Source organism: Pleurodeles waltl, chromosome 7 (genome assembly GCF_031143425.1).
Source record: "Pleurodeles waltl isolate 20211129_DDA chromosome 7, aPleWal1.hap1.20221129, whole genome shotgun sequence".
NCBI classification, from domain to species: domain Eukaryota; kingdom Metazoa; phylum Chordata; class Amphibia; order Caudata; family Salamandridae; genus Pleurodeles; species Pleurodeles waltl.
In genome coordinates, this window is record NC_090446.1 from 1,055,301,170 (window position 1) to 1,055,328,557 (window position 27,388).

General features: G+C 43.7%; 1 protein-coding gene across 2 annotated transcripts in view; it reads left to right on the top strand.

Moving 5' to 3' along the window:
* The window catches only part of LOC138245909 (sterile alpha motif domain-containing protein 9-like), a 173,898-nt gene extending 148,825 nt beyond the window's left edge, over positions 1–25,073 (top strand). For both annotated transcript variants that reach the window (XM_069199938.1, XM_069199939.1), the window contains 2 exons: positions 13,956–14,003; positions 14,090–25,073. In XM_069199938.1, coding sequence (XP_069056039.1) covers positions 14,000–14,003; positions 14,090–18,858 — 4,773 coding nt within the window. In that variant the 5' untranslated portion in view covers positions 13,956–13,999 and the 3' untranslated portion in view covers positions 18,859–25,073. The remainder of the gene's footprint in view (positions 1–13,955; positions 14,004–14,089) is intronic.
* Positions 25,074–27,388: the final 2,315 nt, after the last annotated feature.

Consider the following 27,388-nt stretch of genomic DNA (forward strand, 5'->3'; position numbering starts at 1 on the left):
GGACTATTGCAAACTAAATCGGGGCGCTGGCAACCTTGCCAAGTGTCTCACTTGATGGAGATTGGAAAGAGGAGGCTATTGAGGTGAAGTCTGTGGTGGGATTAAAGTATAATGACCGGACCTAGCTCAGAAAGCTTGTTGCATCCCAATTCTAACTAGGTAAATGAATAGGAAGTCCCATTAGTGGCCTCAAAGAACATTTCCAGTGCACTGAGTTACAGATCTAAACAGGTGTATTAGAGCAAACAAACTGCATAGACTGTGGGTTGTTGATCTGCGAGACTAAGCCCTGCCTGTTCCGGTAAGACTATGGGCCTCATTACGAGTTTGGCAGTCATCAGACCACCAAACTCACAGTGGCGGTCAGACTGCTGAACTCCTGGCTGTCCGACTGCCAGATTATGACCCTGGCAGTCGGACCGCCAGGAGACCGCCGCCACCAGCAGGAGCACTGCAGTGTTGATCACAACTTCCCTTTCCGCCAGCCTTTTCATGGCTGGGTCCCTGCGATAAAAAGGCTGGCGGAAAGGCAGTGCTAGGGGCCACAAGGGGGCCCCTGCACTGCCCATGACCATGTTATTAGCAGCGCAGGGGCCCCCCTGCCTAGCACCCTCAGAATGCCCAGTGCACATTCCGAGTGCTGGGGGCACCCTCTGTGCAACGGCATTGGCCTCGCTCCCTGAAGAGCAGAGGCCAATGCTGCCGTACCGTTTCCAACGGGCTGACCGGTAGAAACCTCCTAATACAGAAGTTGCCAACGGTCAGACGGGGGAAACATCATATTAAGGCCGAGGTGAGTGGGTGGAGGGGGGGCTCCAGCTTCATGGCAGTTTCCTCCCAGTGGGTCTGGTAGGCCGACAGTTGGCTCTGCCAAACTCATAATGAGGCTGTATGTCTGGTAGTAATTGCAGCAATCTGTTGACAAAAATCTTTTTATCTGTATTAATAAGCAGGAGCAACCTACATGTTTCATAATATTACTGTGACTTCCTGGGATTCAAGAAGGTAATGAGAAGTGCCTTTTGATGTGAGAGGGGTAGGATGCCAGCGGTTCACACTTTCTCATTCATCACCAGAAGCCTAGGGACTAAGAGGTGAGAATATTCTTTATGGAATTTGTTCCAAGGTCCATAAGTGTCAGCCAGTTTTCATGTAGGCACACCAGCTGCAATCAACAGCATGTAGAAGTCTCCAAGGCAGTCCACATCCAATAATGACTAAAGTACCTCTGGCATATGCAGAATATGATTATAGTGACTTTTACCTGCTCCATCTCAATGAAAACTCCGCTTCCAGCCATTTAGTTAGATGTATTTCTTGGAGAATGCCACATCAGTTTTATGGCATCTTGGTTCTGCAAGGATTGGTCAGCCCCTGACATTCCATGTAAACAATTTATAAGTGGAGGGAGTGTTAGCCATTTCACAGTATGTTACATGAGACTATGAGTGAATTGTGCTTGTTTCCAATGATCATGCCGTTAGGTGCATTAGATGTGTATTTTATGCTAGGAGTACTTAAATAGTTTGTGTATCAATCTGTGATTAAACAACAGTTCCGCAATTCCACCTCTCCTCACCCACACTAGCCACCCCAACCAGCTAGTGAACATTAGCCTGCCACATTTCCTGCCCCAAACGATACTAAGGGTAGAAATAAAACAAATCTCTAGACATTTTGGCTATCCCGAAGGAAGCCTTAACTGGCAAGCTAGCACCTCCTCAGAAGTGGTGCTCGCTGTCGATGTTTGTCAGCAGCGGATGTTTTTGTTACAAATTACTTTCTTGAATATACATCAGTAGTGGTCCTGTCTTACTAAGCTGTGGTTGTATTAATTATCTGTCCATTTAAATTCTTGTACAGCATTCAGATAATACATTAACACAACTAGAGTGATACACAACATGCATTCTGTTGTGTGGATGGACACCATGTCCATCCAGGTCTACCCAGCAGCTATCATTTAATGTTACAAGTACTTGAAGTGTATATTTTTCTGCAGGCAATTGGCCATTCAGTACTGGAACAGTTTGTATTTTATACAGCGGCTATGCCCCTCTTCTAGTACCTTGTCTCAGCTGCACTAAGCTGTCAGTGGTCACACGTCTTATTCTCTTGCCGTGGGTTTAAAAATGTAACCATAATTCAATGTTGCTACAGCTTCCCTGTTGTCGGGGATCCAGGGCAAAAGTCAGGCCGTGGTGTAGCCAGGAGCGTCTTTACAAAAGGACCTACACCCAAAGTGTTGTAAAGATGTGAGGTTTGGTGTGGTACATAATCTTTAGTGGTTCTGGATATTCCACGGCATATTGTTTGACTGCTTTTTGTAACTTGTGTTGATTGGAAGATATTCCCGCAGAGCCTCTTGCATAGTCATTGTGAAATCAGGTTAGATTGGAATGAACTTAACTTCATTTGATGTGCCATACATCTCCCAATCTAACCAGCGAACTGTGTTGTGGTCTTTCAAAAATTAACAGTCAGGCTAATCCGAAGTAGGCCGCTGCCCTGGGTTGAGGCGTCGGCCCGAATGGTGAACCCTCTCAACAGCAAAAACACAGGGGAAGATGTCAAAGCTGAATATGGTAGTAAGGAGGCTTTCTATGTAGTCTTCAAGAATGCTAACAATGTGCAAATTATTGTGCCACAATCGAACTTCTAAGTCTTCATACTTTGCCTTAATAGTGCATCAGACTTTCCATAAAAAAAAATAATTTTTATTGATATATTTTTTTTTCTTTAGAAATAAAAATGGATACAGTTACTGTAGTATAATAGGTCCAATGTGATTCAGTTTGTACCCATAAATTGTGTTTCCTTATAAGCTTCATTACAAACTAGCATATCAGCAATTAATATTGTATTCCAAACATGCAAGTCACCAAAAGAGAAACAGTGGATACAATAATCAAGGTGGCAAAGGGACATTGCACTCTTAAAATTGTTAATTGTAAACCTATAGGTCAATGCATAATTGATGTATGTCAGTAATGGGAACAATTCTGAACAAGAAAGATACAGTGTAAAAAGAATAAGAAACACAGGAACCTGAAACAATGAGTAGTGAAGACACTCAGTTCAGGCGTTGATGGTGGTACAACTCCAGTGTCATGAAATCCAGTAGGAAGCATCTAGTGGGGGGTAGAGGAGGCAGGGGAGGAATATGAGAAAAGGAGGGGGGAAGGGAGCATGGTCTGCATTAATGATTCAGAGAAGGGCGTTGTGATCGGAGCCTCCTTGGAATTTCTCCAAAAGGGTGTCCCACGTTTCTGAAATGGGGTATTGCATAGTTCTTGTACCTTTTTCCTGTGTAGCAGTATGCTGCCCGCCTGTTCCCATGACAGTATAAAAATGACCAATGGAGGAACTGCGAGGGAAGTCACCGCCTTCTATTGCCATGTAATCATATGTTTCGCCAAGGGGAGGGCCGGGTCGGTGAATTGCGCTACCGCCCTGCGCTTTTTGCTACATCGGTAGAGCCCTAGGAGACAGACCTCCCAGGTATAGGTGAGGACAGATCCAGTGCAGTGGGTTAGGTGTGTCTTAACAGGAAGCCAACATTTCGGCCATGGTAGGGCATTATCAGAGCATATGAACTATACCTGCATCTAAAGTCATTCAGCAGGGGCAGGCAGAGTCAGTGCGGTGAAAATATTGGCAAATCTTCCTGGGAGTCAAATAAGCGCGGTGTAAGATATAAAGTTGGATCAATCTGAAGCGTGCATTACAAGACACCAAGGAAGGAAATGACAGTCACCTATACTGTGGAAGCCCACCTTGTACGATTATGTCAGCTTCTTAAGAATAGTCATGCTTAGCAACATGGCATATCAAGAAGGGGCAATATGGGGGCATATGATTGACAGGGTAAGGAATAGCACTTTGCGACAGCCTCTGTGTATAGCATCAAAAAGAGGGATGGTTGGGGTTGGAGCCTTGGTGAGTGGATGGAATAAGTGCAATACACTGCCCTGGTCTCAACAGGGGGGTAATGAGACAGTGCCAGCGAGATTTGTGACTGCAAACCAGCGTGATACCTATTGGAGTTGCGAGGTCAGGTAATAATATTCAAAATTGGAGACAATAAGTCCACCACTGGCCCTCGGAAGGTAAAGTTTGAGCAGTGCTACCCTGCGACATGTGTTTTGCCTAATAAGTTCGCCTATCATGCATTCCAGGGAGCGGAAGAAAGGCTGGTGTATGAAAAGAGGAAGATTGGCAAAGTAATGGAGCAGTTGCAGCAGAACCACCATTTTACTCAGGGCCACACGCCCCAGCAGTTATATTGGCAGGGACTGCCAGAAGGACATCTGTGCATGTATTGCAGGGACTGCACAAAGTAGGTTGCCTTCTAGCTGTGTGTGAGATATATGAATCCCCAAGTAGCAGAATGTTGCATCTACCACTCCAGTTCGGTGCCGTTCACCCTAAATTGGGGGTTCAGGGTGTGTGTATTGAAGAGGAAGTGGCACAATTGGTCCAGCTAACCCTAAGGCCAGAGATGGATGCAAAGTCCGTAAGTAGATTCACAATGGTGGGGGCGATTTCTCTAATGACTCTGTGGAAGAGAAGCATGTTGTCAGCATAAAGCGGAACACCACCTAATGGGACCCCCAGTGCTGGCCCGGGGCTCGCTACTAGTGCGCCAGGGGTTCAAGTGTCAGAGAGATAGAAGAGGGCATAATTGGCAACCTTAGCAAGTTCCTTGTTGTATGGTAATAGGGCCTGATCTGTGGCAACCAATTCATACCCTGGCTGTGGGGTCCGTATGTAGAAGTTTGACCAGTCTGAAGAAGTGGGTGCCAAGCTCCTATCTACGTAGCACCTCAAACTATAAGAGACACTCATGGGATTCAAATGCCTTGTATATATCCAAGACTAGGCGTCCAGGGTAGGGATATTGCTGCGTGGCGTAGGTGAATACTCAGAAAAAGCCAGGAAGGCTCATTGAGGTATTCCTAACAGGTAAAAGGCCATTCTGGTCAGAATGGACTAAATGCTGTACTACAGGGGCTAGATGATCTGTCAGTACTTTAGCAAGGATCTTGTTGTTGGTTTTCAACAGAGCAAGTGGTCTATAAATCCCAAACTGAGGTATCTCTGCCTGGTTTAGGCAGTGACATGAGTAAGGCATCACTCATGCTTTAGCATAGTACAGTGTCCCGGAAGTTGGCAGCTGCCTGTAGTGCAGTGCGGCAATCCTGAATACGTTCTTCCAGGTCAGGAGGTCCATGTGGTCGGGAGGATGGTGTGCCAGACTGCTGACCTATGTTGTTTCATCCACAACCAGACACATGCATGGTCGGTGAAGAAATGGTCCTTACCATCTCACAGGACACGCAGGTGTTCCAGGAAAAGCAATGCATACTGGATGTGGTGCTCTTGCTCTTTGCGTTTCACTTCCAGGAATGTGTGTCGCTGACACTGGACAACCAGTGCACAGTCTGGGAATGCCATTATCCGGGCATCGTCTATCCTCAGGTCATCACGCCTGCATGCTTCTTTTAAAACAAGTGGTAAGGAGGGGACCTGACAGGGGCTGCCACACTGGGACCCTATGAGCTCGTTCCACAGAGAAAAAAAGAGGTAGAAGATCTGCAGGCACAAATCTGTGAATCCATGTGTCCATACTGACTCTGCATCAGTTCTCTCCATGTTTTCAGGGAGACTCACCACTCCGGTGTTGTGGACCTCCCCTCATCGTCCTCTGCCCGCTCCTCCAAGATGCGGACCCTGTCTTGTAAGGCAGTAAGGTGAGTATGTAGGTCCGATGTTTGCAGCTGGAGGATTTTTACTTATTGCTCCACTGATCATACCTTGTCAGATAACTTCCGATGATCGTTACGTAGAAGAGTGAGGTCTGTGGTGATGGCATCTATTTTCAACTCTGTAGAGGTGCATGTACATTTGATAGCTACCAGGCCCACGTCGAGTTTATTAGTAAAGTATTCTGAGTCAACCAGGCAGACAGGGGATTATGAAGTACGCTGTGAGTTCAGAGGGGGTTTGGATGGTCAGGAGCGTGCAGCCACAGTGCCAGTTCTGGGGCAAACCATCATTATAAAGTTCAGAGTAAGTAGTCCTGAATTGGAGGATGCATACAGTGGTTGCAGGCCTGCTTGCAAGGGTCAGGGTGAATCTTGACCACTCATAACACAAGCAGCGTGATACAGGAGTCCAGTGGGAGGGGAGGGAGGAGTCCCAAATGAAGATATATGTGGTTAGGAGTCAGCAAGGGGGATTGAGCAGTGCGTGCCATAGAGGTCCAGACAAGGTGGGGCTTAATTTGGTGCACCTCTGCAGTGAAGTATGGTGACGTGAGGGGATCGTAGGGAGGCAGAGCAATTTGAGTGCAAGGTTGAATAGAGTATGACAGCAGACAGTGGGGCTCACACATGTTAAAGGCCTGTCTCCCAGGGAGAGGCGGTTTCGATTCCCAAGCAGGATGAGCCAATGATCCCTTCGTTTATGAGGGCTGGTATTGATGGATGTCTCGTGGCAGAAACGTCAGCAGGGCCCCAGTGGCAGTGTGCAGCCCTGAAGTCTCTAGCACACAGCTGTGCTCCCTAGATGGTTCCAAGCAAGTGTCCAGGCCTCGAACTGATGGGCTAACGGACTCATATTGTTGGATTTCAGGGGCAGTGATGGCGGTGGCAGTTAAAGAGAAGTGGGGCCTCCTCACACTACTAGGGGAATAGGAGCAGGAAGAGTAAGCTCTGATGGAGGACTTTGGGCCCCAAGGAGGGCGGATGAGGAAATCTGGCGCATTCTAATGTGTCATGACTGTCTCTACCTTGAAGGCCCAGTGAGGTAGGCAGAGAAAGTCATGACGGCCCCAGGCCCTCACTCCTAAGCAAGCAGTATACCAGACAATTCTTAATTCCCCGAGTGAGAGAGCAGATCAAACATGGAGGAGGTGCCAAGTGCATCTGCCTAAAAGTAAGATAATGCGGGGGCATGTTGTCTGGGTGCACCAGTGAATGGTATTGTAGGGCCAGTACAAAACAAAAACAGTTTATTGACGGGTGGCTCCACCGTTCCTGCTGCCGACCGAGGATCGTCAGAGCCATTTAATGGCAGCAGTGAACCTGAGGGCCCCATATTTGGTGTGCATTGGGTCCAATGTTGTGTGCAGGCCAGGGGAGGGAAGAGGCACCAGTAGTCTCCAATTGCTGCAAGGCTACACCAGCATTTTCAAAAGGCCAGTGTGCACCGAGCAGTAGTGGCGCAGGCCTGTGGTGTAGAGCCGGGTGAATTGCAGACAGAGGGGCAGGCCGGTGAGCCAGGCCCACACAGCCAATAGGTGGCTCCAGCAAACTCCGGGTGCAGTGTAGCAGGGGGTCACGCAGCCCTCACACACCACATCCAATGTTGCTGCCAGGATTAACACCTCTGGAAGCAAGGCAGATGTTTTGGGTGCAGCTCAGAGGCCTCACATCCCTTGTGGCTGCAGCAGGGTCGGCTGTCTGCAGATACAGCAGATGAGGATCACCTTGGTTAACTTTTGTGGGTTTGTTGAAGCCCGCCCCAGTGTAGGCAGTTAGTCTGGGTGCCAAATGGTCTCCTGATGTGTCAGGATAACTGTAACCGTGGTAGGTGTGGGGCAGAGGTCTCTCAACTTGTGTCTGCCATGTCAGGCTCCTAGGCCATGCCCTCGAAGCTTAAGACTCCACATTGAGCAATTTTTCATTATTGGTTGCCGTATCATCTTCAGAGGTGGATATACGCTGTGGTTGTCAGTCTGTCACCCTGGCTATCTAGTTTTGTTTTTTATCTGTCTGTCAGTTGGTCTATTTTACTGTGAATGGAGACCAGACCTTTTTGCAAGTTAAGCATAAGGGCTCTGACATCCACATCCTCTGTTTTTTCAAAGCTGTCCAATGTGCCCAGTGATGCTTTAGCACCATCGCAATCCATTATTTTCAACAGCTGCGTCAGGTTAAATGTAAGTCTGGGTGATGTGCGGCTCTATTTCATTACTACTAACAATGCTTTGGGTTGATGATGGCAATCTCCAGCAGGTATTTTACAATATCAATATCTTTGCCCTCACACTGGGCTTTCAGAGTGTCCATGATGGACTGTTGGGGCTAGTAAACAGTAATTTTGTTGAGAAGAATAGGCCAGATGAGGGCAAGGTCATGAGTAAGGGAGACTAGCAGTAATACTAGGAAGTTATATGTCGATGGAAACTTGCTGACAATGAGTTGATATCAGAGGCATCTGCTGACCTTTTAAAGTGGCTATTTACATCTCAGGGAACATTTACTCACCACAACTTGATGTTTAAATGAAAGACCTAAGCTCTCCACCTGCCTGAAGGACAAAATGTCATTCTGTCGGCTTGGATATCCCTAACTGAGCTAGAGGTAGAGCAGGAGTACTGAATGATAGAAAGGCAGCAGGCCATAATTGTTTACATTTCAATATTGATAAGAGTTTCTCTGAAAGTCTCAGCCTTTTTCTGTTGCTGGCTCGTAGGGTCAGATGTATCAAATAATTTCACCCATTCTGTGTTTATGAGGAAATGTGTGTACACACAACCCTTATGCTACTTGAAAGTACTCCGGTGGTCCTACCTATGTGGAATAAAACCATGACTAGTTTGTTCCCTAAAATACCTACTGACTCTACCCTTGCAGCCACATATCAAACTAGTTCTCTGATAAAGTTTGACACCAGTTTTGTTTTGCTAAGATCTTAGCATCCAGACTCTACAAGGTCACCTGCCTGGGGCTAAATTGATATGGGTTTTGTAGGAGGATGTAGTGTGTACACCGCAACATAGGAATGTATGAACTGATATGGTGTTCAGTATTGCTTCCTATTTAGACATAAATGCAAAGACATACATTTATTAAAGCTTCATGCATTTGGTGCCATCTGTCATGATGAATCCTACTCTGTCCAAGAGATTTACACAGTGTAGAGGGGTGTCATATTTATAATTAACAATAGAAATATTTGCAAGCCAAGTTGAGCATCTTGAAGTAAAGGATAGTAACCTATTTGTCTGTGATTTCTTAGGAATGCATTGGCCTGTGGGTAGCACTCTTGATGCCATGTTTCCGTGGAATAGCTCTTTACCTCAAGCTAATTCCACATGGATCTTGTAGGAGGATGTGGTTTGTATGAAAAACAAAATAGGAATTTGTGAACCAATGAGACTTTCATGTGGGAATACTGTAGAAACTTATTTGGATGTAAATGCATTGAAATGCAGTGAATTTAGAGTTTCCTGTTTGGGGACACCTGTTGCGATTCATTTTGCTTGCCTCAAGAAATGTATACTTTAGTAGTGTTTTTTAAAACACATTATTGTTTTTAGTGCTTTGAACATGTTTATACATTGCAGTAAAGACAAGCTTAAAGCTTCCACAATGAGCTCCAACTCCCAGTTGCCATAAGAGATCAGTGAGTACATATAAAGTTATACATTGGTAGTGTTGCATGGTACTCAATTTAGAAATAACAATAGTAGTTTGAGATCTAGGTTGATCTTCACAAAGAAAAGGGTTGTTATTTATTCTTATATAATATCATGGAAAAGTATTAGCTTGATGTTGCCACTTTGGTACCGTATTCTGGTGCAAATGTTCCCTGGTTCAGGCTAAACCAATATGGATCTTGTAGGAGGACATCGGGTGTGTGGAAAACAAAATAAGGATTTGTAAGCCAATGTGACTTATTTGGATATAAATGCATTGTTATGTTTAAATTGAGCACCAGCATCACCAATTTGGTGCTGTCTCTTGGCTCAGACAAGATGTGTATAGGTAGTGTACAGGAGTGCTATATTTAGCATTGACAATTCAAATATTTGTGAGCCCAGTTGATGATTAAGAAGTAAAGGATAGTAACCTATCTATGTGTGACTATAAAAATGCATTAGCATGGTTCAGTCAAAACGTTGCATGGGCTATATAAAGAGATCATCCATTTATTTAAAAAAAATTGAAGTTGAAGGAGCCAATCTAATTTCCATTTCCTAAAATATGAGTGATGTATAGAGCTCCACCTTATATATAACTGGACTTCAGAATCTAAGTTCAAATTAATTTTAGTTTGCAAAATAATGGAAATATTATTCACTGATAATTTAGAAATGTATTAGGTAGCATGTTGCCCATTTGGTGCCAGGCATTTCAAAATATATCTTGGGTGACATCTGAAAAATGTAGTCACAATGGTGCTGTGGGCCAGATTTAAAGTTTGATGGACAGAATATAGTCTGTCAGGATGGCGAATTACATTAGGTCTGCCACAATGATCGACTAATCAGAGGTGATTTCTGCACTTTAAAAGGAATCACTGTCATTATGGCTCCTGTCACGGTACACAACGTTTGGAGGGAGACTGCTGCATGTTTTGACAGCTGTTCGATACATTTTAACAAAGTGTTTTTCAAGAACAAACTCCCAAAGTGGAAGTTTATTTTTTTAAATCAAATGACTAACGACCACCCACCCAGTGATTTTTTTCCCCTGGAGTGTGGGAGTAGTCAATACCTATTTGCTGCTGTCCCTCATCACCAGGTCTTACCTGTGAGGGATCTGAAGGAAGGAGAGGCACATAAAGAAAGGACATCACATTGTCCACCCTAGATATGGCTGGGGCTGTAATGCCCTTTCTTGGATGACCTCTATTCCTTCAGGTGTCAAAGAATGTTTTTTGTCGATGGAGCCAACTTGGTCTCTATTGATGAAAAGCTGGCAGTAACCCATATCCTAAATAGGGCAGTTGAGAGTGCTTTGTTACATTTGTACCAGAGTACTGGGTCTGCCAAAGTCTAAATTTGTCCCTACATGTTTTGCATTTATGTTGATTACTTGATTAGTCAGATGACCAGATTGTTACTGAATTGCTAAAGATGTTGCATGTTGTCTGTGGGCTTAGCGATTCACAAAAATGATAGGTAGTTTAAGCTGTGACTCCAGGGCTTTCCTAGTTTTATTAGAATCATTTTGGAATTTAGATTGAACTTTGAATTTTGGAATTTGACATCTGAGCTGCACTCAATTTTGGATTTTTTCAAAGCAGGTTTGCAGCTTCTGGAGATGACCACATTCCAGTGAATGTACATATACACTTGTGTATTGTATTTGAATAATTGTGAATTAAGTCTCTTTTCCTTAACAAGAGTGATTAGAGGAGGCAGGTGTTTAGAACAAACATTATCTGGACTAAAAAGGATCTGTGTAGGACACCACAGACTACTATCATTGGTATGATTGGGATTCCTGAGTCCCTACACATTGTTTGTAGTCTTAGGAAAAGATTGAAAACAGTCCATACCTTTTCCTCCCACTTTCCTATATTAGCCCATCTATACTCCTGTGTAGTAACCATGTCCTCAAATGTGTGTGCCTAGGTGCAAGCTTTTATTTTCTCAATTGCTGTAATAACCTTCAGGAGTTGGTGGTTTCAATAATGTCCCACAGAGCATTTTACGTTGCCAATTACTATTTGGCTTTCCCCCTAATGATGATGATGATAATAATAATAATAATAATAATAATAATAATAATAATAATAATAATAATAATAATAATATAGCAGTAACGTAGAACATACATTTGGTTTAAATCCTACTTTGAAATTATATTATGTTCTTTCTTGGCAATCTAGATGTTGCATGATGGTCCACAAACCTATATGTAGTAAGAAAATATATTTTAACAAGTTTGATCATTGGGATTTTCAGTATTCACAATCCATAGACCTGCCCTTATCATGTATGCTCACCATTTATTTAAAGCCTAGAGTGGTTTTAGGTTTAGTAAGTACTTGGCTATATTATAAAACACTGATGAGACGGCATGTATCGAACATGTGGGGTGTGGTGCCAAGGAGAGGTGGTCATAATCAGACTGTACAATCTGTAATCTGTAAGGCTATAGCAATAGATTCTGCACCTGATTTAGAGTATGGCAGGAGGTCTGCTGGCCTCGCAGTTCAACAGACGTTATTGTCGAGGCTCCCCTGGCGGAGGACTGTCTGTCAGGCAAGCATAGATCCCACTGCCTTCTCTACAGCCAGTGCACCTGTGGCTCTCACTGCCTTCAGTATTGCCGGTGCAGCCGTAGCTCCACTGAAGGCAATGAAGCTTTTTACAAGCGAGTGGCGTGTGTAATGTGCCTACTCAGGAAATGTTTTATTTTTCAAGAGTAAACTCCCAAAACGTGAATTTGTCCCTGAGAAACAAAATTTAAATGCCTCTGGCTCACAGGATGTTTCTCCATGCAAGTGGGGGGGGGGGAGGGGTCACTGAGTAATTCCCCCACCTACGACCTCTATGCTTTTTATGTCAATCCCCGGCAGAAAAACATGCATCATTCATGGCCAGACCTTTCTGATGGTGGAGATATCTGAATACCAGCTGTCAAAATCCCAGCTCTTTTCCGCACTCTGAATGTTGCCTAAGAACTGTGCGTTTGGTGGGGTGCGAGCACCACTGATTTGTGGTGGCACCCCTATTCTACCAAACTCTGAATGACCCAGTCTCTCTTCCAGAAAATTGTAACAGCTGTCTAAAATAGTTTGCTCCTTTCTGCAAAAGCTAGTTCCATAACATCCATAACTGCAATGTACTGTAGAACCTACAGAACATATCTTAAGTTTTTGTATGTATGGGTATAATGGACGTTTTCAAGACATTCTGCATGCTGTTTTATATAGGAGCAAAACATGTGGGTTTTCAAAATTTACTTTTCCATTGTCTGAGATCTTGCTAAGAAAAAACATTTTTGTATTGTTTAGCTCTTGTCTAGAGACAGCTTCAACTATGTTTTCTCAGACGACCTAGCATATACAACATTAATACAGGCTTTCGCTCAGCCCATTTCCTATCATCGCTTGGCTATCTTGTCAATTTATTTGCTTGCTTGTTTGATGGCTGTCTTAATATACTTGTGTTTGTCCTCTGCATGAAGCAAGCATAGCTTCTTCACCATTCATTTGAAAGGATGACTTGTGTTCTTCCACTGCCTGCATTCAGTCAACTACTGGTTTCATTTGCTTTCAGTGCTCCATAAATTAACATATATGGTTTTTGCTCACTCTCCTCAGTTGTTCCCCAACCCTACCTGCTCACCACCGCTCGTCTGTGGCACTGGCTTGCATCCTACCACCCCTTTACTCTGTTGCTCCAGTATTTCTATTATTTTTTTAAATATGCTTTTTAATGTTTATGGAAAACCCAGCAGCTTAAATGTGCTACCGGACTACTCCTTTTACTAAGTGCACTGTTGCATTTGTTTATATTTTTCTAAGTTGCTTCTCCTAAATGGGTGTCTGCCACCTTAGAATGGAAAATTAAAAGAACAAAATGGCGGCTGTGTTATGCTGTTTGCATGCACATACATTATCATGCCGAGGTCAGCATTTGCCTTTTTTATTTCTTTATTCCCATGTTGTTCAACATTGGAAACAAACTTTCCTTTTCTTTTTCCCAATGCTGTTTAGCATCACGCATTGGCCAAACCAAAAGGTCAACTAGTGCTTGTCAAAGGAAAGACCTACTGGCTTTGTCAGTACTTAAATTATACCAGTTAAGTCAATATTCCATTTGGAAAAGTGTGTACACTGTAAATACAAACTGTTGCATACAATCTATAACCTATAATCATATAAATATTTGTTTACATTTCAAAATGGTTCAGGAGTGACTGAAATACCGGCTCCCATGTGAATGTACGTAAATACATAGCAAGAGCAAATTATCTAACTATGTATAGAATCAACATTGAGAAAAAAGAAAACACTTTAAAATGAATCACAATGTGATAGATTGTCTCAGCCTGTCATCCGCATTACAGCAGAATTTCTACAATTCGCACAAGTTTTAGCAATTTACTTGCAAGATTTATGTTAATTCACCAAAAAATAATATTGAAACATCTAGAGAATATGCAAATATCAGTTTATAGGTACTAAGAAAGCATTTTTTTTTTCAGGTAAGAAATGTGAACATTTGACAATTGTGTAATTTCAAGAGAAAATGGGTATGTATACATAATTTTAAAATGGCGTTCATTTCTTAAAAGCTGCGATGGTATACTACTAAATGTATATTTATTTTTATTTTTAGATTTCATGAAACTTCCCTTGGACCAATGGGATGAAGGTCATGTTAGTACTTGGCTGCAGTCAATTGGAATAAAACAAGCTTACATACAGAAGTTACATCAAGAAGAAGTTGATGGTCGTGTTCTGAGAAAAGTAGATGAATCTTTTCTGAGCAGAATGGGCATGAGAAAGGGACCAATCAAACTACTTTTTGAAGAAAGAAATAAACTTCTAGAAAATCTACAAATCAATGTTCAGTCAGATTTCCATAAAACACCTTCAGAAGTTTCTCAAACTGAACATCATGAGAACCAGATGCAAAATTTGGATAAAAAAGACTGTTCTATTTCAAAGAATGTTTCAAAACCTACTGAATGTCAAAACAATGATACTCAGGCTAGTGGGACCATAGATATTTATTTAGAATCACATGTAGCTATTCAAAAGAGGGCTGAACAGTTTAAGAAACAACTTGTAGGACCACAAGTAAATGACAATATTGATGAAAAAGTGAAAAGTGCAACAAAGCCTTTAATGTTTGCCAAATTTCGACCATTTGGAAAAGATGACAATACATTTAAGTATGTGAAAAATACAGTCCTCGCTCTACCCGAAACTGGAATAATAGATATGATTACCCCTTGCCATGAATACAAATCATTTTTGACTGCTGCTCAATTTGATAGCAGAAACAAAAAGTCAAAATTTGCAAATGAGGTTTTCCGTTTTGGTTCTGCATGTATGAATGTTCGTACAAATGGTACAATACATTTTGGTATAGTGGACAACAAGGAACATAAGGAATATAAGCATGGACAAATTGTTGGTTTTCCAGTAAATGACAGGAGCAATTATGTTGATGCTTTAGATTTAATTGAAAATTGTTTTGCCACAGAACTGGAAGCTGTAAGACATTGCATTCACCCTCCTAAATTCATTGAAGTGATTGAGAAAGACACAGAGGAGCAATGCTTTGTAATTGAGGTTGACATTGAACCATTAATTAGCATAGTAAAAGGAAAGATTTTTCAAGTACGTCTTATTACTTTTGATGTTTCAAATAAGCTCACTTATGGCAAGCAAACTATCTACAACAGGGTTGGGGCGAATTCTGTACCTATCAAATCTGATGATCACCTTGCATTTTTCAATGGCATGCAGGAAAGGGATTCAATACGAGAAAAAGCAGAAAAAAACAAGCAAGCAACTGACAATGATCACCCAGAAATTTTGGGAAGAAAACTGACCATCCTTCTAACTGATGGCAAGAAGTCTATGGCTGACTCATTGTGGTACATACTTGTTACAAATAAATGTACCGAGGAAGATTTGCAACATATTAACTTTTTAACACGGATGAACATTTTCTGTGTTTTTGATTTTGATGCAAATTCTAATATGTCAGGGTTATGTAAAAAATACAAAGAACACCATGCAACAAATCTTCATTCCCTCCAAAGCTACTCTATTGAAAGTGGAGTAAGTGTAAGTGATTTCAAAAAACACATGCTCTTGTTTGACCAAACCAGCTGGATATTTTGCAATGGAAGAAATGATTATCTTGGAGGTGATAAACCTTGTGATGAAAACACTTGGATAAAAACTAGGAGGAAATATTTAAAGAAAGCGGTTTCACTAATCTGTGGTGAAATACTTCCAAAGGGATCTTTTGTTGTGTTATTTCTGTTGTTATCTCGTGTCAAGAAGCCAATCATTGACACTTTTCATGAGTTTTACACAGAAATAGATAACATCATTTGCATTGCAGAATCTAGAGAAAATTATGAAGAATGGGCATCTTTAGCACAGGCCTCCTGTCCTATTGAGAGACTAGGCGAGATGAGCATTGTTGGAATGAAACTTAGCCATGTAGATGCTACAATTCAAACCATGCTGCCTTCAAATGTTTTAACAAAGCATTTACCAGTTTTCACAAAAGGACTGTGTCCATTAACAGCAGTGGAAGAAGAAAAGTTATGTTCTCTTGAAATATTATGTGTTGATGAATGCAATAATATAAAACCTGACTTCTGGAGTGCAGAAAAAGTACATGAAGTAGAAAGTACCTTCTATCAAGGGGGGAAAGTAACCTGGAACAACTTTTGGCTTGCCGACAAAAAGATATGTGGAGATGTTATTGAGCGAGAGGCATGCAGAGAGGTCCAGGATATTTTAAATGACATTTTACATGAAGGAAAAATTAAGCTTTCAATAGCCAGGATAAAAATATTTCATCAGCCAGGAAGTGGTGGTAGTACTGTTGCACGTCAGGTTCTCTGGAAAAACAGAAAGGAGTTGAGATGTGCAGTCGTAAAGACATCATTTTCATTCACAACAGTAAGTGAACACGCAGTTAAATTCAGAGAATATGAAGAAAAAGATAGCAAGTACTGCCTCCCAGTCCTCCTCCTTGTTGAAGACTGTGACGAAGAGTATCTTGATGATTTACGTCATGACCTAGGAGATGCAATGGCGTGCAAAAATGTTAATCCTTCGAAACCATGTTTCATCATCATGAGCTGTAAAAGGTCTAATGTGCCTGAAAAGCTTTGTAGAGCTTCTCCACTTGAAACAGTTGCAGTTACTCATAAATTAACAGATGAGGAAAAACAACAGTTTGCCAGTAAGCGTACTCAACTTGAACAGCAGTTCAACTGCAAGCCAGAATTTATCTTAACTTTTGTTTTAATGAGTCAAGAATTTAATGAACAGTATGTGAAGGACTTTGTAAAACACTTACTTCAGGGGATTGACCACTCCTCTCTTGTAACAAGTCTGATTCGGTACGTTGCACTTCTCAATTCCTATGTACAAAATTCATACATATCATTATCACACTGTGAGGCTTTTTTGGGTATTGGTGCATACACAGCAGATAACAAAGACAGAGTAAGAACATATAATTTTAAAAACAGTTTAAGTGAGCAAGCAAGACTCATTTTCATCGAATTGAGAGAAACTACCACCTGGCTTTCATCAATTCATATTATACACCCCCTTGTTGCTAAGCAAATTCTATATCAACTTTCAGGTAGTAGGCATCAGAGTCAGATTGCTATGGATCTTCTACAAGAAAAGGTTCTTTTTAATCATCGCTTTGGACGGGAAGAATTTCTAAAGTTAATCAGAGATTTATTTCTCAGACGATACAGAAAAAGTAAAGGTGACAACGTGGACAGCTTTTTTTCCCCACTTATCGAGCATATTTGTGATACTGAAAAGAACCTTGAAGGAGCTATTACTTTGCTGCAAGCAGCATATGAATGCCTGGGGAAAGATCCATTTGTTGCTCAACAGCTTGCCAGACTTCATTACACAAATGGAAAGTTTAAAGGTGCTCAATACTGGGCAGAGGTTGCCAAATCACACCTGCCCCGAGACTCGTTCATATTAGACACAGAAGGCCAGGTGTACAGAAAAACGTTTCATGCTGCCATAGAAGAAAAAGGAGAAGGTAAGGTTCTTACTGCTGCTGAATCCACAGAAATCATAGAGATTGCCCTTAAAGCAATGGAATGCTTCAGAGCCTCAGAAAAGGCTGCAAAGTCAGAGGTGGACTGCATGAATAACAGTGGTTATTTTGGAGAGGTTAATGTTGGATGCAAGTTGTTGCAACTGCTTTCCTCTGTAGAACCATTCAACAGAAACAAGGAGAGAGAACGTGGACTAAAAGATCAGAGTGAAACAAGTGAGTTGATAGATTATCTCAATGAAGAACATATTCCAGAAAGCGTTAGAGAACCATGGCACAAACTACATGGTCGTCTGAAATGTTTGCGGCAGAACATCTATAATGCCCTTGAATGGATTTCGGAAGATCTCAGTTATTTTCAGACTGATAAAAATGATGAAGAAGAACAAAACAATAAAGAGGATGATGCAGTTCATGATCCAAGAAAATGGCTCATCAGAAAATCCAAAGTGTATGCAAAGTTCTTCAGTTCAGACTTCCTTTCACAGAAAAAGAATATAGGATTTGAATCTCAGGCTTATCTAACACCCCTTGTCAGGCGAATGAACATTTACAAATTTGGTGGTGGGGATTTCACTAGAATTCTTTCAATGCTCTCAGATTCAAAAGACAAGAGATCAGTCCAAAAACTTGAACAGATCATCAGCCTATACCCAGTTGATCCACAAAAAGAAATTCTTGATGACACTGACCTTATTAATTACATATTATGTCATATTACACTTGCATGTCTTTCGGCCACCTCTTGCAAACTCATAACATTTCCAAAACTAAGAGAACTTAGCAAGAGCTTTTTAAAAAAAAGAAAGAATCCTCTTCCAGCAAGTGCACATTATTTGCTTTCATTACTCTACTGGCCTGACGAAGCAGAAGACAGAGACGCAAGTCCAGAAAAAGACAATATTTTGATATCAGCCCTTCAGACACTGAAACGTCTGTATGAAATAAAGATTAAAAATGTTCCCTCAAGAAAAAAAAGAATATATACACACTTTTTTCTTGGAAATGGAAATGGGCTAAATAGGACTGTACACAAAAGCAAGATTGAAAAGTGGCTTAGCGGCCCATTATTTGAAAGGCGATTAAAATGGCTAAATGGAAATGTATGGAAGGCAGAAACAGTTACAAAAGTTTTGAAAAGAGTAAAAGGGTGGACAGAAGATAGAAATGTATTTGTTCACGGCCACTGTCAAAAGAATACTATTCCCATTTTGCCTTTGCATTTTGCTTCAGTGCCTCATGGAAATGAAAATGTAACATTTTATCTGGGATTTTCATTTAATGGACCAGTTGCATTTGATATACAAGTTACAAAGTAAAACTATATTCCTAAAATGAACAAAAGGTTTGCCTATGTCCTTTACATAAGCTCTCTCTAGGGACACTCTCTTACCCCCTGAACATTGTCAATGACTCCCTTATTCAAGGCATTTTCCCAGAAGCTCTCTAAACACCCAGATCCTCCCACTCCTAAAGAAACCTACACTAGACCTTGCTAACTACTGGCCCATCACTACCCTACCATTCATTGGCAAGATCACTGAAAAGCAGTCAATGTTCAACTCCATGATCATCAGGGCTAGCCATCACCTGCACAACTACTAGTCTGGTCGCTGATCAAGCTGCAATAAGAAGACCACTACCTTAAACATTGTAGACAATGCCCTCTTAACCACAGATGAAAAAGACCCTTCCTTCCTGATATTGTTGGGACTCCTCAGCTGTCTTCGACACACTTGACCATCCCACTGTCATACTGCACTCCAGAGTCTTGACCATCTCACTGTCATACTGCACTCTGGAGTCTCAAATGGGATTCTCCAGCAATGTCCTCCACTGATTCTTCTCCTATCTGTCCAACCAACAACAGTTTGTTCATATGGGCACTCATAGGTTCCAAAAGATCACTATGACCTGTGGTGTTCCCCAGGGTTTGGTACTGTCTCATGTCATCTTCAACCTATACATGGAGCCACTAGGTGCTCTACTCACAGATAACAGCATCAAGATTTGCCAATATACCGATGATACAACTCTGCTTGAAAGTCTCATCTGCTTCAGACATCCAGTGCTTCAAACATTACCTGCACATTATCCAGGCATGGATGTCCAGCGCCTAAATGAAGCCAATGCTTAATTTGTAAAAGAATAATTGCTGGGGTCCAAAGCTTTGCCCAGAAGCCTGGGCTGTCACAATAATAAGTCGGGGTGCCAATATATAGGCTGCATAGTTGTGATTGTACCTCCTGCCTTTTTAATCTACCACCCCACAATTTCTGCCTCTTTATCTCACTCTTGCAGGTTCCTATTCTTCAGTGCTTTCTATCGCTGTTTTTTTTTTTTTTTACTTTCTCTTGCTTCATTTGCCAGTCCCCAAAAATAAATGCTGGTAGTCCCCACCTGCAACCACCTCCTCACATTAAGCACTGTCCAGAACTCAACCCAACGAAGACAGAATTCCTATTTCTCAGGAACAACAAACAAAGATCAGTAGAAACCTGGCTCATTGACATGACTCTTGATGCCTTTGAACCCCACGTTTCTCTGAATGCTAAGTCACCTGGATTACCCATGGACACCAATCTCACCCTCACACATTGCCAAAACACAAAGATGACCTGGTTCATGGCATATTTTCCATGGGGATTCATGAGAAACATACATTTAGCTTCCTCAGAAGAAAGCTAACCCTGAATTAAGAGATAAATTAATAAACATTCTGGTATATTTTTCATAGGGCTTCATTTTTTTTTTACAAATATTTCTTTATTGCATTTAGACTTCAGAGTTGACATAGTACAGTATAAAGGCACGTGCGGTCCACCTGTTTGCATGTAACTTCAATTCACAACAATAAACATACTAGAAGGGAGAGGCGCGGGCAAAACATGTCTGTACTTACAATGCAGAATTAGTAGAGCTGTTATACAGATTATAGGTGCTCGGCAAGTTGTCCCCACACATGCAGTCTATGTGGCTTTCATGTGACGCAGCTGCCTCCAAGTTGAAGGGAGTGCCTATCTGTTCTGCCCATGTATACAGATATGCGGCGTGTTAGATTATATGTATGCCATCGCAATCATGCATCGCTTACTGCAGGGGGATTGGAATTGAGCAGCGCAGGCATCAATGGATTGCTGAGGTCCATTAACATTAGTTCCCATTGTGACGCAAGAGGATACTTGCGTAGCCCCAACACCTCCTCACCCCGGAGAGCTGTACACTCTGCTCTCACCCAGACAGTCAGCGATCACACCCATGCTTCGTGTGCCGGCAGTTTGGGAGACCGCCATTTACGGGTGATGAGGCGCTTCGCCACTAAAAAAACCTAGATCCAGAAAACAGGTTGTTGCTCTCAGTTTTTTGCCCCTAGGGAACAATCCCAGAATGCATGTCTCCCATGTCCGTGGTAAGGGTCGGTCTATACACCATGCTAAGCTCACTAGAATCAAAGACCAGTAGTGACACTATGTGCAGGAAGTCCTGCCCCAGGTGTTGACAGCGCAGGCAAGCAGCATCTATACGGTTAAAATAACTGTTAATTTTCTCAGGTGTGAGATAGGCTCTTTGAATCTACGTAATATTGTATGAGGCGAAATCGCATGTTGCATGGGACGTACATGGGGGTTTCTAATATGGTCGCCCATTCCTTGTCCGTGAAAGGTCCCCCCCGTCCCTCTCCCAGCACCCTCGGATAGCCAAAAGTGGGCCGGATGTATGCGTACAAAGAGATTCCCTAACCAGCGTATTAAATGCCTCTCCTCTCCGAATATTTGCAGATATTGTAGTGTGTAATGCACCTGGGGTTCCCTCGCGAGGTCACCCCATGCATGCTGCAAGGTATGCCTAAGAGAGCTATACAGGAGGAAGGTGCCCGGGTGCAGACCAGTGGCTTCCATCAGTGTGCCATAAGTGTGAAGGGTGCCGCCGGAGTAGAGATCCCCTAGGGTATATATTCCTGTTTCATGCCAGGCAGCTAGTTCTGTAGATGTCGTGGTACATGCGCCACGTGGTGTTCCTAATAGCGGCATAGCTGGTGCATAGGTATGATGTCCCTGGTTAGGTAACAGCACCTACGGTAGCAGCAGCATGCTAGGTTTAGTAACATGGGCGCTGGTGCGGCTGATTTAGCACAGGGGTGGAGTAAATGAAGCAATTTACAACGTGACCATGCTGGAAGGTCAGTGGCCGTGTCCTGCAGCTGTCGTGATGAGAACCAATGGGCCACCCCCTGTAGTTGCACAGCCAGACAGTAATGTTTCAAATTCGGCAGCAACAAGCCTCTCAGATTTAGTGGGCGATAAAGTCTAGATAGGGCTACCCTATGGTGGGGAAGTATTCCAGATTAAATTACGGATCTCTCGCTCCATAGATTGGAAAAAGGAAGCCGGGATATATAACGGTAAATTCACAAAATAATATAAGAGCCTCTGCAGCACTATCATTATAACAAGGGCTACCCTGCCCATGACTGTTAGCAGCTGCGTTTTCCAGAACGTCATCTGCCGATGCAAGTTTGACACAGCACATGTCAGATTTCCATCAAACAGATCAGTATCTGCGTGATATACTTGTAAGCGAAGATATCTGAAGGTGCTGGATTGTCACGTTAAGCCAGGGGCTATCGATGTGAGGTCTGAGGCAGGCACAGCAGGCAACAATGGGAAAACACAAGACTTGGCCCAATTTACTCGCAAGCCGGAAATCCTCGCATGCGCATTAAATAATGGTATTATATCGCTGGGGAACTCCACTATATCTCTAATGTACACTAGAAGGTCATCCGCATATAAAGAGACTACATGGTTTCCATCACCCAGTGGTATGCCCTGCTGAGCGCCCTGCCCTGCGTAGCGCGGTTGCCAGCGGCTCTAGTGCCAGAGCGAAGAGCAGAGGAGATAAAGAACACCCGTTGTGTGCCTCTCCTAATACAAATGGAGGGCGACATGAGGCGCCCCGTTTTGGTTCTAGCTGATGAGAGCGTATATAGCAATTTCACCAGCTGTATAAAATGCGGGCCAAAGCCATATTTGGGTAAAACTGCAAAAAGGTAAGGCCATTCCAGCGAGGCAAATGCTTTCTCTAGGTCTATCACCAGACAACCCGCTTGTGGCCATCGGCAGGGAGCGTAGCACATCGTACGAAAAAATCTACACAGGTTGATGGATGTCGTGCAGCCTGGCACAAAGCTGTTCTGATCCTTATGTACTAATGCAGGCACTAGTGGGGCCAGCCACATTGTAACAATTTTGGCTAATATTTTATAAACCGTATTAAGGAGTGCCAGTAGCCTGTAGGAGTACAGACTGGTGGGGTCCTTATGTGGTTTCAGTAGGGAGACCAACGTGGCCTCTCGCAATGTAGGGGGTAAGTGTGCCTGTGCCAAGGCCTCCTCATATAAGGCAATCAATTTAGGTGCTAACTGAGCTGTGTATGTCTTATAAAATTCACCTGGCAGCCTTTTCGGACCGGGCACTTAGCCATCGGCGAGAGAGCAAATGGTGTTCTGTACCTCAGACAGCAGGAGAGGGCCCTCTAGTTCTGAACACTGCTCGGCCGAGATCCAGGGAAGGGGCAGCTCCACAAGGAATAGGTCAATCTCATTCAGGAAAGGATGAGAGACTGTGCTATACAGGGTCTCATAATGAGTGTGAAATGCTGTATGGATTCAGTCCTGCATGTACAACGAGTCACCTGTCGGTGTTCGGATAGACATTACTATACTATGGGATGTTTCTTGACGTATCAATCGGGCAAGTAGCGCTCCGGCTCTATCTGCCCTTGCATGCGTGTTGTCTGAGTGCGCTGCATAATTAAGGCACCTTGAGCATTCAAGGAGTTCTGAATGGGTTTTACGGACGGCTTGCAGTTTAGGTAGGGTATTAGGATTCTAGACCACTTCTGATTCATGCCGCAATAACTGTTGTTCCAGAGCGGACACCTCTTGGTCCAGCTGCTGGCGCATACCACAACTAAGCCCCATGCAGTGGCCACGCAGCGTAGCCTTAAAAGCATCCCATTCCATTGAACAAGATGAGTCCATGTTTGTATTGAGTTCAAAGTAACTACCTATCTGTTGGCCAGTCGACTCACGGAATGCCGGGTCCTCCAACATCCCAGGTTGCAGCTTTCACGTGGGGGCCGAAGGGTGGGTGGTCCCACCCCAATCGAGCTGGAGGTTGTGATCGGAGTGAGTACTGCCCAGATAATCAGTCCGTACTACCGCTGGGACCATGTTGGTCGAACGGAGGAGCCTGTCAAGCCAGACATGTAAATCATGAGGGGCAGAGTAAAAGGAGTATACTCTGGTCGCAGCATAACAGTGACACCAGACATCCGTCAATTTCCAGTGGTGTAGCCAGGTTACTAAAGAGCAGGCATTAGAGGTAGTAGTAGTGCGTTCCAACGTTGGACAGGACCTGTTCATATGTGTATCTAGTACACAAAGTCCCCACCAATCAGCCAGCGTACATCATTCCAACGTGCCAGCAATCGATTGAGTGCACTTAAAAATGAGGCCTGGTCTACATTGGGAGCATATATATTACCAAGGAGGATGTGACGGCCACTTAGCCGGCCTCTAATGAACACATACTGGCCGTTTGCGTCTGCGACCTGCTCTATCAGATCAAAGGGATCCCCAGTCTGATCCATATTGGCACACCCCGCGCATAAGACGAGTAGTTTGTGGAATGGACCTGGCCTCACCATTTTCTTCTAAGCGCGTCTACCTCTGAGCTTGTTAGGTGAGAATCTTGTAACGTAGATATATGAGCATTGCGGCGCTTCGGGTAGGAGTATGTGGCGTAGCATGCTGGAGTGTGCATGCCACGAATGTTCCATGTCATTACGTTAATGTGCGTCATCCTATGTAAGGTGAACAACTGGGGGCGCTACGCATATTTGACACATGGCTGATAGCATCCTTAGTGCATGTGGGGGAGCAGAGCAATGTGTGTTAAGTAACTTTGTGGAATCGCATTTTCTGTTCTTCACCAACTTGGGCCTAATGGGACCTGTGATACACAATGACAACTGGGCCTATCTCTGTGGGACAATGTACAACTAACACAAACTATGATTACTGATATGTTTCTGATATTGCCTGAAATGCACTATATTGCAAGGCTTGCAATTAGAACAGCCACCATGAAATATCAGTCATTGCATGCTAGCTGAAGCAGTCTTCCTTCTTGAAGATACCATTTGTGTACGTGCTGTTCTCAGTTCTGTCATAAGATGTATCACGCGATATTAGACACGTAGGACATATTAGGTAACTTCCTTGTCTGTGCTTCAATTTACTATATATGGTGCGTTATGAAGAATAGACTGTAGCACCTTTAGCAATAGTGAAGAATTGATCATAAGTCAATGTCAAGGACCAATGAAATGCTTGATTCTGTTTGTGGTTTGATATTATAAAAGATCATGTATTACTTCCTTATTCAGACTGTTCGATCTACATTTATGCTACTCAGTCTCCATGTACATGTATTTGCTGTTTCTAAATAAACCTTGTTGTTAACCAGGACGAGCTGGCTAACGGTTGTTTGTATCCTGAGATGGGTATCTAAAATTCAGCTTCTACAACATGAATTGCCTAGCGGTGTATAGGTTAGTGGGCAGGTAACAACGAGCAACATATTGTAACAAGAACATTGCAAATACCGAAAGAGTAGCACACTAGAACAAGTGGCCACCCAAACTGGGTGATAACAACTAAGACAAGAGATAATTGGTCTTACAGCAGGGGTGACCAGATGAGGACTAGCAGTATGTAACAACAGAGGGACCACAGCATGCACCACTTTACAGACAGCCCAATGTTCACGACCATATAAGGAGCATTACACATTATCAAGAACTACGTACATATGAATAGAAACATGGATATAAAGACAATTGAGCTCAAATGATAGTGTCTGATGTCCGTGGGGTTATATCTGGAGGAACATGTGAGCTTTGCACAGATGGCCATGTGATAACAGAACTCTCTCCATTGGAAGAGGGGGAGTCCAGTACATCCGGACTGGAACAACGTTACGCACTTGAGAGTGCGGCTGCTTGCTGCAAGGCACTACTCTGCTCCTGCATTCTCTGCTCCAAATCTGGAACCGCAGGAACGTCTCTGTCCATTCGTGCCTTCATCCGACGCTGCCCTCTGCGGTTTTGCCGGGTAATATCTTCCTTTGTTGATGCTAATCGAACCGGTCGTGTAGCACCGGTATCAGGGCTCTCCAGCCAGTGTTATGCCTCCTCGGAGTGGTGAAGAAGTGCGTAGTGTCAGTGGCTACCACCCGAAGCCTAGCTGGGAAGAGGAGAGAGTAAGCAAATCCCAGTTCACGAAGATGTCACTACACTGCTAGGAAATTATTACGCTGCTTCTGTACGGCAACCGTGTAGTTTGGGAACAACATCACATTGGCGTTGTCCACCCGTATCTCTGCATGAGGCGGGTTTCCTTTAATACTATGGGCCTTATTACGACCTTGACGGAGGAGTTTCCTCCATCATAAATTTGGCTGATATCCCGTCCGCCGTATTCTGATCCCATTATATTCAATGGAGATCATAATACAGCGGACGGGATATCCGTTATATTTGTGATGGAGGAAACTCCTCTGTCAAGATCATAATAAGGCCCTATGTCTCTGTCCCTGTAATGAAAGAACCATATGACTATCGGTCGTGGGTTGGCACCCGCTGGGGGTCATGTGCGCCTGTTCAATGGAAAAAAATGGGTAAGGGCATCAGGGGAGAGCTGTGCGCAGCCAGCCCTCGATGTACCACACTGGATCAGTGCCCCCGGCAAGCCCCACCAGGCGAACATTGTTTCTGCGGGATCTGCCCTCCACATCGTCTGCCCGCTGCTAAAGTATTCACACCCTTTCCAACAGTTCCTTCAGGGCCGTTTCCAGGTTGGTCGTTCTGAGCGGAAAGGTTATGACAGTTTGCTCCACCAATGCCACCCTGTACGCTAGCTTTCTATGGTCCGCATGGTGGAGTCTCAGATCCGAGGTGACCGTGACTATCTTAGACTCTAGTGAGGTCCGAGTGCCATCAATAGCCAATAGTACAGCATCTAACTTGTCTTCTAGGGCGCCGGGGTGCTCCGCGTTCGCCATTGCGATCGTTGGAGTTGGTGGGGTCCCCTGGCACTGAGATGTAGGTAGCTGCTCCCCAGGCCGCTGGCGACCCATGGGCAGCAGTACAGTGTTGTGAGAAAGGCGATGAATAGATACAGCGTGCTCCGCACCCGTCCATGAGTGCCTCTCGCTGTGGCGTATGTTCCTAATGGGGCACTTGATAGCAGCAGGGATGGGCTATTGCCAGCCAGAGATGGAGGTGTAATGGTGTTGTCAACAGGTCGCCCCCTCAAAGTCTATTACACAGCTTATCGGTCTCAGCCTTGCGCCACCTGACCATCACACTTGTTGAGCCGCAGGGCCTGCAATATGATATCAGCGGGGGCCAAGTGGGTTCAATGCGCGCAGCCTCTGCAAGCTTCAACCGTCTGGCAGAACTTGTCCTACGTCACCTCACAAGGCCCAGCGCTACAGTTCCACAGATAGCGCAGAGCCTGCCTCCAAGAACGCTGACCAGGGCAGCAGCCCAACTGGGGCACACCCGTGCAACCCCCTCATATAGACAGCAGGGACTCCACTGCAGGGAGCCTCCGCAACAATGCCGGCAACAGATCATGCCTGCACTCCCCCTCTAGCTTGGAAGTCCGCTCCACAGGTCCTAGACACTTGAGGGAGCTCTCTGTTCCCCGCCATTTCAGTAGGGTGTTCCCCTCAGCCCCAGCATGCTCCAGGAGTCCATGCGGCCTCACTCTTCTCCGCT